Raw genomic sequence first — 15155 nt, forward strand, 5'->3', positions numbered from 1 at the left:
AAAAAAAAGGAAAGTATTGATCACCTTCACTGCTAAAGACGTTGATGTCTCTGACCTCTTAAGCACTGGTATGGTTGGGAGACTACATTTGCTGCATTTTAGCTTAGATCTGTAACATGGGAGTTCAGGTACCTCCTTCCTTTTTCATTTTTGGCTCCAGTTCCCAGTGCAGTGTTGGCAAAAGTAAGATCAGAGAAGCTGGTAACATCTCTTTGTGAGAACTAAACAAATTCAGTCAATCTCTAGAGTTTAGGCTTTTGGCCTGAAGTCCCTGTACTTGGTATTTGGGTTATGTTTGGGCTACAACCACTGCTGATGCATACAGGGTGCAAATGATTCCCCTGGCGCAGGAATTGCCGACACATTCTTGTCAGTAAAGCTCTCCAATTCCAACTCCTCCCACACCCCGCTTCCTTCCCAGGCACAGTAAGAACCTGTCACCAGGGTCTCACAGGTGAGGTTAGCAGCATCAGGTTATCCAGGACACTCCTTGTTGGTCATCTTCAATTGATCCATCAGCCTTTCCATCAGGTCAGTTAAGGGGCACCAGAGCAGTTGAGAGAGTTTATGTGACGGGGTCAGGGTGTGATACATGTGGTTGGTACTGGCTCACGTCAAGCCCAAATTATACAGGGATGACATAGGGCAAGGCTTGTCCTGTGGCTGCCAGTGTTGATAACAGCCAAAATTGCAGCCCCAGGTGGAGTCTCAGCAGCCACCATTGTCCTCTCACTGCCCATTGGTTAGCTTATACAGCTGTGATTTAGGACAGCATGTTTCTACTTCATAAAGGAGGCTGTACAAACCGAAGAAACTATTATTCTGAAATTCCTGTGCTCACCTAGTGACACTACTTTAATGGCATGAATTGTACAACACACATTATTCATATCTGTTTATCTCAATTTTGGCCTTCAAATAGTTTCAGTATCATATGGCTGCGGAAATGTACTCACTGTACGGCATAACTGAGAAGCAACATAAATCTGCAGTCCACCTTGGCCACCAGACAGCATTGAATTTGCTTTCTGACTGGCCTATGTGAATCAGGTGTCTCATTCTTCCAGCTGTAAATCAGGCAGCTGATTAATAATCACAGTGAGAGAGATAATTAGTACTGGCATGTAGCTGTTTTATGGGTCTCTCATTTCTGGGAGCCAAATCCAACCATATGGGAAAATGTAGCCGAGACACTATAAATATGATTCCACTTAGACAATCATCTCTTCTGTTTTCTGTTATCACAGCAGTGTTGGCACAAAGAAAACAATGAAAGTGAAGAGATGTTGTTATAGATTTTATTACAAGTTTGAGGGCTTGGACATTTTTTTCTTCTTCAAGGACACTGTGTTAATGTGAAGAGAGAGGGATTGATTTGTGTTCATTTATGCCTGCCACAATCATTTAACAAATAGCTTCAGTGCTCAAACTTGAAGAGCTTTGGTTCTCTTTTAACTATTTCTGGCAGAGTTAGAAAGATATGCCTTGTGCTTTGTATCATGACAACTTGTCTTCTCCAATAAGCCACATCTTAAACTGTGTCAGCCTTCTCCACATTCAAAGTAACCGTCTTCTGTTCATTGCTGTTGGATTGATGCTGTTAACTGGGTGTCTGCAGTGAGTGAGGATTTCCACAGAAAGTGAAGGCTTTAGTAGTGGCACAGATGGGCACCATGCAGTGGTTGAATTCATGTAGCTGGGAATCTTGGGCAAAACCACTTCAGATCTACATGTTGATCTTTATGCAACTCACTAAATAAAAATTCAAAAAAAAAAAAAAGAGAGAGAGAATCTGCATTTGAGGAACCACCCCTAAGTCTGGTGCTCTAATATCAGTTTCTGAAACTTTACTGACACGGTGAAAATAGGCAATGAAATAAAATATGGAGTAGGAATAGCTCTTATCATGTTCTGAAACTTGACAGGATGTCTGTAAGGCAGAGACTGTGTTTTGAGAACAGCAAACAATTCACCTCAAAGCCATTTCTTTGTATTCATTTCATTCATGTTGTCTTTTTAGACTTTTTTAAAGTATTTTGTTGAGCATTCATAGAATGGATTAGTAAAAAATGACCTTATTGCAAGCGGGAGAGGTTAAGGGCAGGTTCCCAAAATGCTGTGTTGGAAAAGTTTAGGTAGGCTACAAGAGATGAAGGTCTGAAGGCCTTTGTAGTTCTGAGTACTATGAAATATAAAGGAGAGTATTCTGCCATGGTGTGGGATGCTCGGGAGGGGCAGGGGGGTGAGGAAATCACCTCTTTCTGGGGGAAAGGAACAGAAAAATATCTGCTGCAGTGGAGGCAGGAAAGCTTTTCCTTTCTGTTTTGCAGGATTATTGATGCAATCTTATCTTGGACTAGGTGTCACAAATAGCTTTTTATTGGATTTTTGCAATAGTTGATCAACCTTCGTTTCCAGAAGAGTATTTTCTTTTGAGATGCCTCATTTTTCTTGCAAAAGATTTTATAAACAGCTTCTGCTGCAGTAATTTCCATTTAAACCTTAAAGCATATACAAAGCCTTTACACAGTTGCATCAATATGATATGATTTGTATTGTAAGGTTCTTCTCCCTCTTTAAGACAAAATTTTTCAGAAATGGTATGAGGCAACTGATGGTAAACCACAGCTTAGTGCTAAAAGAAGTTTTAATTTCAATCGTCTCTCATAAAAAGCCAATAACATAAGAGAAATTAAACTGCTGCTCCATAGCTGATATAGAGAGCTCTGTGACTTGTCCTCATCTCAACTTTCTGTCCTAGGTACTGCTTCCATAAATCATTTCTCTTCCAAGCCCTCTGTTCTGTGAAATACTTCTTTTTCTGACACTTAACCCACTAGCGTTGTGTACTATATGTATTATGCATTGCCTTTTGTGCATGCCATGTATTACGAAGAGCTTTCTATCCCTAAGGGTTTCTGCAGCTATTTCAGTGAGTTTGTCCTACAGGGTGCTTTTATGAAAGTCATCAGTTACCCTTTGCTATGAAGAAAGAGGTAATAGTTACTGAAAGTAGGCCAAGCTCATTAGATTATGTTTAAAGGGTAGATTTATCTTTTTTTAATGCAGTGAATAAGGTTCTAGTGGGTGGGCACTGGGTGGAAGTGGTGCTAGAGAAAAGTCACAGGTGCTATGTCCTTGGGCCACTTTGTCTATGCAGTTACTTTACAGCTTTAATTAAATACTGACTCATGAAGAGCAAAGTGACCTTTAATTTCATTCAAGTGACTTTAACAGTCTTAAGAACGAAATGGCATGTGTGGTCCTTCTTTTGCTGTCTAGGAGGAATCTAGAGCAGATAGCTGAGACTACAAATAAATTGTTTCAAAGTAGGCTTGTAATTTCCCTCTTACAAAGCTCTTCAACTCTTCTAGGAACACATATGTCTCCACCAGAAACAGCAGAGTTTGTTATGGTCCAGGTTGAGATATGATTCAAGATTTGGATTTTCCCCTGGAATTATTTTAGAATTAACCCTGAACTCCCCATATTGGTGAAGTCTCACGTTGGCCCTAGGACCTTGGTCTGAGGTTTGAGGACTTGTGCTCAGTCATTTGGTGGGAGCCCTGGACTGCTCTTTGGTTCTGGGGAGCCTATGAGGCCAATGGGACCCTCCATCACCTCTTGCACCTTTCTCCATCAAAGCAATGACTCCTTTATTTTGGTGTTTCTACTGAACAGGAATGGCAGAGCTGGAAACTTTTATCTCCATAGCTGAATTTGAAAACAGTTCATCAGATGTAGTTCAAGTAGTAAACGATTTGTACAGGCCCTAGGCGGGGACTTGATTCAGGCAGGCTCCCACCTGCATCCCTTCATTGTTTCCAGTGGCCTCTACCTGGAGGGCAGACCCTGCCTGCTGCACGAATGACAACAGCACTGTCTTTCTGAAGTGACTGTCTTGATGATGAGGAAGGTTTTCTTGGGCATATCACTGGATAAGTTATCTTTTATTTCACCAGCAGACCTGGAGAAGCTGTCAGGCTCTCCTTCATCAACCAGAGGCAAGGGGGAAATTACAGACTATAGCCTCTAGCTTAATTAGCCACCTGCAATTCCTGTCCTGTTGCATCTACAGTAACTATTTATACACATGAGACTACATGTAAGGCTGTAGCTCTGTATTTCCTCTTTTTCAGCAGCAGTTTTTCTATGGAAGGTGGTAACTCAGCTACTTTGAAGGACAGTTTTTCTTCTTTCTGATGTCATGGCATGACTGACATTTTCTGCGCTGTTAAGTGTCTGTATTTCATTGGCCACTGTGCTCATCACAGTTTGCACTCCAAGTGATTCCTTGGAGTCAGATATTTCCATAAGCATACAAAATTTAAATATAAGTTCTTATCATGTTCTCTTTTTCCTTCCTTGTCCTTAGATGTAAAGGAGCATCCCACTATGGCCTTACCAAGGAACGGAAGAGACGTTCTCAAGACTGCTCTCCGGACCATGGCTCCAGCTTAGCAGTAGCTGCCCTGGGCCCAGAGCTCTCAGCAGCTGCAGCCATCGCCTTAATAACAGATGAGCCAGGGCTGGTGAACCCAGCCTTCAGCCCCACCTTGGAGGACAGCCAGTCAGGCAGCAGCCACGGAGACTCACATCGTAGTAACCAGAACAGAAGTAAGAACTAAATAGTGATGGCTTCAGAGCCTGGTGGCCTCTTTTGGCACTCATTTCCTGTGAAGCATATGTTATTGGAGGCTTTAAAAAAAAAAAAAAAAAGAGAGTGAAAGCTTTAATTTTACGTGGCTCATCAAATTATGCAACCAGTGAACCCAATAGATTTGAGGCAAAAACCAAATTGCCCTGGTCAGGGGCTGCATCAAGCTGAAGGAGTAGCTGCACATGTGTAAATTGCAGGTCTTTATGAAAGATTATTAAGGCAAGTCAGCTCAACTGAAGGAGCAAATGGCATGTGTGATGTGCTGGGGAGATGGTGTAGCTATGTAATGGCGTCATCAAAACATGACAGTGCAATTTGGTGCAATTAACCCCCATAAACCATGACATGCGCATCTGCCCAAAAGCCATCTGGGAATTGTGTTTGACAGTTGGCCAGTATTTGCAGGAAAATAACCCCTAAGAAGTGCCCTGGGAGTTTAGTGGATGTTTACCAGCCCCCTAGTGAGATGCAGCTCGGAGGAGCTGGTCCTGCTGAAATAACTATGACTGGGGACAAGTTTCACCAGGAAGGCTTGCCTTGATCCTTCTTGCTGTGACACTGTACTTGGCTCTGAGTGTCATATTTGAAAAACATAGCCTGGCCAAAGGCAGATTCCTGAGCTTTAACTGAGTTCAAAGCTTTGTGTTTGAGGACCCAAGTCAAAACAAAAGCCTACCTTGTGTTGCACCCATTGCATGTTGGAATAATGGATAAAGGGCTGAAGACTAGAAAGTGTGCAGCACTATTTTCTTGTATGCATGGAGCTGGAGATGAGAGGAAAAGGAGGGAGCAAGAGGAGAGTGCCAGAAAGAAATTAAATCCTGCCAGTTTTATTGAGTCTAGAGGCCATAGTCTGGTTTGAGGGAATGTTGTATTATTAGATTACAATGTTTGGCTAGGATACAGAGCTTGAAGAAACAGAACAGCAACATCCACAAAGATATTTTCAGCAGGATGGAAAAGAGTGACATGTTTTGGAAGTATTATGACTTTTATTTTTGTATCTCCTTACCCAGATTAGAAGATATGACTTAGTTGAACCCTCCCACATCACAGACCTGGAGGTTTTGACATGAAATTGGTAGCTTTGGAAGCATTGCAGGGTTTTGAGTTAGTAGTGTGGGATTTTCTTCAGAAAGAGCTTCCAATAAGTAGTTCCAACTTTTTTTAACTTTTTACATTGTTGTCAAATTTCCATGGCTTTGGAAGGGCAGGGCTTCTTCCTTTTACATGCATTTTTCACAGTACTGCTGCTGATTCTGCCTTGAGTGAGGATTATTCTCTCCCAGGCTACCACACTCACAGGAGATTTCTGTGTGGCTGGCAAAACAGGCAGGGAAGGTGGCAATTCCAGGATGTGGGTCAGAGGTAGGATAATTGTATCCAAATTCAGGTAGGTGCAACCTTGAAGTATCAGCTGGAGCCAGGTGGAAACGTGAAGTACAGTCAGCCTTGCTGTTGATGTCATGCCCTGTTGTAAGCCAGTGACTACAGAAATGCTGTGATTCTAGCCCAGAACCACTGAACTGTATCAATTTGTTTTTTCCTGCTGTTGCAGCTCGACATTTTGAACGCTCCACTATAAGAAGCAGATCTTTTAAAAAAATAAACAAGGCATTCAGTGTTCTTCGAAGGACAAAGAGTGGAAGTGCTGTTTCCAACCAGGCTGATCGGGATACTGTTGCAAACTCTGCTGCTGGAGAGGAAGGTAATACTTTGTTCTCCTTGTGTTATCACTTAAAATGACATAAGACACCCTGTCCACATGGGAACTGGATGTCCATGACTGACATGTCTTTCATGTGGTGGGCTATGCGTGATTAGAAAAACCCAGAAAATTCAGTCTTTCCTTCTTTATAAAGTTGTTAGTGATTGGCAGACAAAAATATTGTTGGGGTGTGTGGGACCACATGTAAGGTTGATCTGGTGACAGCCTGCGTGCTACAGCTAGCTCAGTATCTAGCATGTGGGATCTGAGTGTCTTGAATCTGTTACTGGAGCTGTCATTGATTTGCTCTGTCATTTTGTTCAGGAGGCTTCATCAGCATCTATCTGTCCCCCTAAAGCAAATGGATCACAGTGATCATACATTATAGAAAATTCATGAGTTTTGGCTAATGTTTATGAAGCACTAGAAATTCCCAGTGGTAGGATGATATGAAAGTGCAAAGTACTGTAAATATACCAGCAGTTCCGTGGGGTCCTCGGTGACAGACTTGTATTTTATCCTTAGCCAGGCAGGTGATGTTCTGCTCTTAAGCAGAGGGGAGAGGTAAGTTTGTCTGGTGTATGCTCAGGATGAGGGGTCTGGCAGGCAGTTACACTTAACATTTGACACTCTCAAAGCAGTAATCAAATGTTACTAATTGCTTTGAATGGTAATTATGAAGCCAACATTAGCATTCATGCATCAAAAGGAAGTAATAATAGAGTGGGAATCACCATCTTAATCAAGGTCTTCATTGAGTTTATTATTGCTGTGCTTGGTGCCTCAGTACCTCACGTCTCTTCCCAGATCAAATGTCCAGGGTAAGGGCTTTAAGAAGAAAAAACATCCAACTTCCTTTTGCTCTGTATTTCAAACTAGTTTTGAAATACACATGAAATAATGAAAAAAGTTTGCCAAATGCTGTGTTTAGGCACCATTATTCTTGAAGTGGTCCATCAGAGAATAGTGTTCAGTATTTCTTCTGCTTGATTTGCTCATTCCTTCAGGAGAATTTCACTATGTAACCATGCTCTTGGTACTTACTCTCCTAGTCCACACGGCCAAATTAAACCTGATCATTCAAAACTGTGAACCTTTTCCACATAATTAATGTGAATCTGTTCCTTGATCTGTAAACATCATTAATAAGTTTACTGTCCCAAATATTTAATTATTTTTCCCTAAGTAATATTTTGCAAATAAGTTGTCTACAGCTGTGTGAGTTAACAGAGAGGTTTCTCATTCCCGTCACAACCGTTCAGTCCATTGTAGGCAAAAACTTGCCCTTCTTCAGCTAGAGTGAAATTCTGCATGTCTCAAGCTCATACTTTTCAAAAGTTACCTCTTCAGGATGGGGAATAGACCTTTTTAGGACCACTTTTTACTTAGGCTTATAGTTGATATTAGTAACTGTTCCCCTGAAAGCTTGGTTTCATGTCCAGAGTGTGTGGATGATCTGGAAGCCAACAATACCTATCCAGTAACCCAGTGCAGTCCAGATGTTAACAGAAGGAGATGCTTTACATTTCCAGCAGAAGGAAAAACTCTATCTGCTTTTTAAGGGACATACAATTAGACCCTGAAGTTGTAATCACTCCAGGGCCTCATTGACAGTGTCAAGATTGTCATTCTCTCCTTGACTCTGCTTGTGATTTCATTCCTCTGCACCAAGCATGCCTGTAAACTTCCAAATAGATTCTAGTGCACCGGAAAAACTAGGTATACATGTAATTACTTCATGAGTGGCTACTCTTGCATAAGAGATCACAGAAACGTAAAATTGCAATTACTGTATTAATTGCGTATGCAAAGAATGCATTTTGATTACACAGTTCTGGAATCTGGCCTTTAAAAAAATGCAAGCAAGTAACTTGTAGTGATACAAATGTAACTCAAACAAAGATCTCTACTCAGTCCTTTGCAGCAGGTGCTTTCTGTAATGGCGTCTCAAAGGCTCTCTGTTCCTTCTTGTTGGAGGAGGAAATGAATATACTTCTTTCTGTAGCAGTTCTCATCATCCTGCCAGCTGAAGGCTTGTTTTTTTTCTCCAGTTCTGTAGGTTTATTTATTTTTTTCAAAGCCTCAGCTGCTCTGAGCGGGCTGCAGTTGGACTCCTGGTAAGAAGTGCAGCGTGCTCTGCCCTGTGCTCACTTAAGGTCTACCCCAAAGCAATTGGAAAAAAGCATCCCCACATATCTGTCTACCCATTTCATTCCATTCTCCTGGAAATGGAGGTGCTTCTGCGGATGGTGACTCCTTGCCTCTGAGATCCCCACACCCCATGTGAAAGCTGTTGTCACCTTGCCCCAAATTTCACAGGTTCATGTCTGGAATCATCTGACAGCAAATCTCAAACACATCTTATTGGTCCATGAGACTGGACAGCACCTCACCGTCTCTCTGGTGGCTCCTCTGCTCACCAGGCTTAGTCAGTGTGTAAGCAGAATAAAACTGAGACTGTGCCAGCCTCACAGTGGTCAGAGTGAAACAACTCCTTCTTGCTGATAAGTTTTTGTTGATAAAAGAACTGTCATATCATCTGGCAAAGGTCAACATACTATAGTCCATCTGTCCCCAGTTTTCAGAATTTCTTCTTCTCAGTTCAGATGTCTCTGTTTAATCTGTGTTTTGCTGTGTTTTGATCAAAGGAGCTCTAAGAATGAAAACCATAGTGTGTAGCTATGTATTGGCCCACAGCATCAGTAGCACTGATGTCAAATTAGCTATTTGCCCATTGCAGAGCGTATAAGAGCCTTTAATCTGAAGTTGATATGTCTACTGTGCCAATGTTCAGTTGCACTATGACTGAGAGCGTGCAAGACAAAATAATCATTCCTGATGTGAGAGACAAAAATATCCAAATAACCATGATTCTGCTTAACTTGACTCTGAATGGAGTAATGGTTTTGGAAAACTCATACCCAGGGACACTGAAAAAATATCATGTATAATGGCAAATGTGTTTCTATTGTAATTACAACAGAGAAATATATACAACATAATGCTATCTTATACCTGGAGCTGGTAGCAGTCTTGCACTGCAAAGATTACTTCATTATTTCCACTTGCAACCTGCAGTTTGATTTGCTTGGACAACATCATGTGCACTCTTTTTGAATTGAAATGATTCTGACTTTCTTTATTCCTCTGATTAAAAGTTTTGGTGACATCTAGATGATCTCTGGAGGTCCCTTCCAACCCAACCGTTCTATGATTCTATGATTTTCAGCAGAGGACTGTTCATTGTCCAAACCAAAGAACATTTTTAGAAATGAATGAAAAGTGCAAACAGTGATGAGAAAATGTTTCGGGGAAGGAGACATTAAGATTTTCTTATTTTTAATAATTTAGTCATTTGTAAATAACCCATGCAAAGTATTTGTCTGTAGTGTAGCACACAGTCTTGTGATATCTACCTGAGAGCAGTCTCACTAATAGTACTTACAGCTAGAAATAGCTTTCTGGATCTGAAGTAGAAGTTAGGAAAGTTTAAGAGAGACAGTTTCATTCTGAGATGTGAGATAAGGTGACAGGGACATCCTTCCGGCACTGATGCATTTAAGATGTAATCTCTTCTGACTGGATCTGCTAGTGTAAATGACCTTGACAATCTACTTAAATGATAAAATATCTGCAAGCAAAGACTGCTCCAGCTTTGCTATGCTTGTTTGTATCACTGTGCTCTTAGTTTCACATCACACTCTTTGAACTCACTTCCAAGAAAGACTATAGATATATATACAACTTTTACTCACTGTGATCTACAAACATGTCATACAACCAGCTAGTGCTTTAGGAGGAAAGAATTTAGAAATGAAATTGCAAAAAACTCTATCCAGTTTTACAATGAAAGGGAGCTGTTCTGATGGTTTTCAAAAACATTTATCTGTTCCATTTTGCAGTCAAGTCATTGTAAAAAAAATTGAATTTATAATTGCTTGAGGATGTCAGATGTTGCTCAAAGTCACACTCACTCTTCTTAGCCTCGTGGTAGATGCAGTTCTACCATCTGTTATTACTTTGCAGCAGTCAAGACCAAGGCAGCCCCGGTAGGCACTGGCAGGACAACAGAATGGGCTCTTCTGATGCATGGGTGTATCTCATTCCTACTGTTCAGTCTAAGCCCTGTTGTGTATATATATATATATGTAAAATATATATTATAAATACTTCATCTCTTTTTGAAAGATATATGAAGAAAATTAAGGTAAGTGAAACATATACGGCTCTGGGTATCATGACATTAGAGTTCTCTATGTACAGAAAATAAAGTGTCTTATCCAGCCCCAGGAGAAAACAGCACAATCCAACTTCTGTCTCAGGACGACTGCACCCTGCAGCAATCCCACGCTGTTTCTATTTTCCTCAGATTTGATTCAGTTGCAGTTCCAATTTCTCAAAACAGCTGTTGGAAATCTTACAGAACTTGTTCAAAGCATTCTGGTCTAGGACAATTTCCAGAAGAGAGAGATTCACTCTGAACTTTGCCTGTTGTAGATGAGATAGTCATAACCCTTTTGAGAGACATTGAACTCCACAACAGCTTCATTTTAGTTATTTTGGAACTCCTTTGGTGAGAGGACTGTCCAGAAGGAAGAACAGACACTAGAGGTGGCATTACTTTCTACCTGCCCCTGGCATCGGACTAGCATCCCTGGACAATTAATAGAAGGCATCAAATCAAAATGATGGCAAACTGCTGGGAGAATGAAATGCTAAATGAAAATCAGTTCGGAAGGAAGAGTTTCAGAACGAAGGCCCACGCTAGGATAAGTGCATGTGACATTCATCCACACAAGAATTTTCCAAAGACGGATTATACAAGCTTCATCCAAGTTCTGGTGACCAGCTGCTGGAAGCATGAGTGTGCATCCCTGCAGATAGCTTTATTTGTGGGAGTGGGGTGGCACCTTACATCAGTCAGACCTTCTGGTCTAAAGCAGGACTTGCAACTTCAGACAGAAGTTCTGTTTACAGTGACCTTTGATTAATCTTGACTTAAGAGTCATAGCAAACATTACACAATGCTTTGTCACACTGGTTACTGGGAATGAAGGCAGAAGTTATTCTGATGGCAGCACTATCAGAAGGATCACAGAGCACACAGAAATCAGATGAAACCTGAGCACTGAGGGAACAATACATGCAAGGGGGTTGGACTAGATGATCTCTAAAGGTCCCTTCCAACTCCTACCATTCTATGATTCTATGAAATAATATAAACTTTGGGGATAGAATATTAAACATACTTAAATTTGTGTATTACAGTCTCACGCCCACTATAGTAAAGAGTGCTCAGTGTCCTACATCGTAACAAACAAGTTTTCTGTGTAAAGCTGGTCTCTCCAATGTTATTTGTTATTTATTTGAGGAAAAAGAACACACAGTCTTTCTGAATGCAGATGACATTTTATTATATTGACAGATTCAGAATGCTCCATACAACCCCCGGTGACAAAAACACAACACCCTGTGGGAAAACCTGCAAGAATCACCAAAAACAAGACAGAAAGCTTACTTCTTTCTAGATTGAACAGCTCTTCGATATTTAAGGAGTGGAAATATAAAATGGGAAAGAAAGGTATGCAATACTCCTGGGTTTTCCTGCTCTGGAAAACCTGGTCAAAGAGAATAGAGAATTCTAATCAAGAGGGTAAGGGCTGGAAAATGGGGTCTGTACAAACTGATGCGTCAGCCTCACAAAAGGCTGCATATATGTGAATGGTACAAGCCCTCAACCCAGTTGATGCTTCTTAAACCGGGGCTGCCAAGACCTCAATCACTGTAAGCAACCAGGTGCTGAAACAAGGTCTGTCTTTTTTGGATATGGTATATGTATTAGAAAAAATCAAGCTGAAGACATTGTTCTCCAGAGACGTCATCACCTTGAAATAGGCATGGTAGGTTTTGTTCAAACTGCGCACAACGTACGCAGGCTGTCTGGCAGAAAAGCGATTGTGAATTTTCTAATTCAAAAGAAAAGTTATAATTTGCATTTTATACATTTAGTTCGTCAAACTTACTGTTATTTTATCAAAATAAGCACTGACTTTTCACATAGGACAGCCTAGGTTCTTGGTAATACAAACACCCATGCATATGTCTGGGGTGAATGTAAGAGGCAAGTCTTCGATGAAGAGAGCAGAAGTTAAGGAATCATGGAGTTATTTTGGTTGCTTGGCTCATCTGAGAAGAAAATGGTGTCATTTATTAATTATATTTGATAAGGAACATAAATCGGATGAAGACAGCAGGTGAGGCAGTACTTACTGCTAACTATAAAAAAAGAAACTTTAGTGACTTGCAGACTGCCAAGAAAAATGTCTTGGGAAGATTCGTTTTGTTGCAGACTGCACACTTCAGAAGGAAATTAGGGACTGAAAATTCCTCTGAAAGATTCTGCATAAAGTCATACTGGAAGTCAGCCAAGTGCCACTGCAAATAGTTGAGGGTTCAAGATGCAAAGAAATTATATTAGTTTACACATTATATAAAGATATGTGTCTTATGTAAGTGTAGAGATTTGTTCACTGCCACATTGCTCAGATTTTGCTTTGAGATAATTGCAGACTGAAATAATGTGATTTTTGAGGAGTACTTGTATTGTCTGACTTTAAGTACCCCATTGAGATGCCAGAGTTAATTGCCTCTTCCTTCTTACATAGCAGTGGAGAGAGTTTAGCACCTCCAGAAGTGATTCAGAGGTGAAGTGTATATCACTCCCTTTGGGTGTTCATGCAGGACAAAGGAAGCCAGAGCAAGTAGTTCACCAAATTAAGCATCTGTCTTAGAGGATTTCAAAGGAGTGAATCAACCATTCAGTCTAGAGAGTATTTGGGCAAATAACGCTCAGAAAATAGAGAAGTATGTGGAAAATAAAGCACCTTCCATTCCTGAGACATTAAGATTGCATGCAAAACTGACATAAACCTGTGCTAAGCAGAAGCTGGTATTGTGAGAGTATAAACTAAATGTATACTGGGTTATTAGCTTGATGATGGCCATATGGTTATCTAGATAGACTTTTATTGCCTGTCAACACTGTGTCAAACCACAAAGTCGAAGTCTGTGCTACCGGTAGGTGCTTTTTACAGACGTGGAGGAAGCCAGATTCCTGCCCTGAAGAACAAATGATCAAAAAAGTGGTAAGGGATGCAACATGGTGTTTCTTCTTTTTTTTTTTTTCCCTGTTTTTCCCTGTTTTTCCTTTCCCCTTGCTCTCTCTCCCAAAAGGTTTTGGTGCCTTGCTGGTTTATTGCCTTTTAATTCTGTAGTAGGAAATATTTATTCTGTCTCAGATACTGCTCTGTTAATTTTTATTTATCATTTTACTACTATTCAGCAACAGTCACTGTACTTTCATTTCTAAAATAGGTTACTGAAAAAAAATATTAGCACTCAATTTTTCAACTAACAGTTTTTTCATGTGAGCTCTGGATTGGACCCACACACACAAAATTCAAAATCGCTTCTCACACCTATGCGGGATTCAAAATAATAGAAGGCTGATACACCTGTGCTAGAAAAATCACTGGTGCTTTTACTTCAGCTTTGCTCATTGTTAGATGCTGATTAGAATTTTGAATTGACCTAGAAGAAAAGAAAGTATTAGTGACTTGCTGTGCAAGCAAATGTGGCAGTTGAAAAGCGGGGTACGGAAGAGGATACTCTTATCCACTATATTATAAATACAAAAGGACCCTTGCCCAGCATTAGTCTCTCTTTACCCACACCCAGATTGCCAGATCCAGCAGGGATCTTCCTCTTTAGGCACCTTGATCATACTGTGGTTTTAACACAGATGCGTTACCGTGAGAGCCAGTCATTCCTACTTCCTAGTGTTCAAGCAGTGATGAGAGGAGGGAATTCTGGTAGGAAAGCTACAATGTGCCTTGAGTTGCCTAACAACTCTTACCTTTCTGTTAGCAAAATGTAAAACACTCTTTGGATGTCACAAGCCAAGCACCCAACCCAGCTATGACAACAAAAATTGAAGAAAACTGGGTAGCCTGGGGTGCTACCAGTGAGGCAGAGTGTGCAGCTCAGCACAGCTGGGATGAACATTTGTCCATGTGTCCACATCCACCTGCTCTAGGATCAGCAAGGAACTGTGATCTGGTTCAGAGGGGTTTCTGGTGACCCAAAATGTATTTTGTTCTCTTAAAATATTAGCACGTGTGTTTTTAAGTACATTTCATTTCTCTGGATCACATCAAAGGCTTATGGCTGTGTTTTGTGGGGAAAGAAAGTTAAAAAAAAAGGAAGTTGGAATGCATTAATTAAAAAAGATTCCTTCAGTTCTACTCAGCAAGCATACATATTCTTTCCTCCCCACTCGGTATAAATCACATCCATGCATAACACCTAGTTTGGGTAGATGGCAGGTATGTGAAGTACTGCGGTGCATGTTTTAACAAAGCAAAGCTGTGATGTCAAATAAATACCTTACAATGTGCATTTCCAGGTTTTCCCAGGTTGTACCACCTGATTCCAGATGGAGAAATTACCTGCATTAAGATCAACCGTACCGATCCCCATGAAAACCTGGCTATTAGGATTGTGGGAGGCAGTGAAACTCCATTGGTTCACATTATTATACAGCATATCTATCGAGATGGGGTAATTGCCAGAGATGGAAGGCTGCTGCCTGGAGACATGATACTAAAGGTACAGTACTGGGGAGATACAAGATAAAAGTATCATCACAAAGAATATGACAGTGTAAGTCGATCATGAGATGAGATTTGCAACGTTGTTCGTTTGTGTGGGTAGAATAATGCATGCAGA

The 15155-nt window shown here is 40.7% G+C and overlaps 1 protein-coding gene across 1 annotated transcript in view; it reads left to right on the forward strand.

Annotated features, from left to right (window-relative positions):
• LNX1 (ligand of numb-protein X 1) overlaps positions 1-15155 on the forward strand; it is a 67133-nt gene that overhangs the window by 26504 nt on the left and 25474 nt on the right. Inside the window, 4 exon segments of the mRNA XM_061993485.1 lie at positions 4376-4617; positions 6219-6340; positions 6485-6521; positions 14833-15035. Of these exon segments, the coding sequence (XP_061849469.1) occupies positions 4376-4617; positions 6219-6340; positions 6485-6521; positions 14833-15035 (604 nt within the window).

The sequence above is a fragment of the Colius striatus genome, chromosome 3, assembly GCF_028858725.1.
Source record: "Colius striatus isolate bColStr4 chromosome 3, bColStr4.1.hap1, whole genome shotgun sequence".
Taxonomy (NCBI): domain Eukaryota; kingdom Metazoa; phylum Chordata; class Aves; order Coliiformes; family Coliidae; genus Colius; species Colius striatus.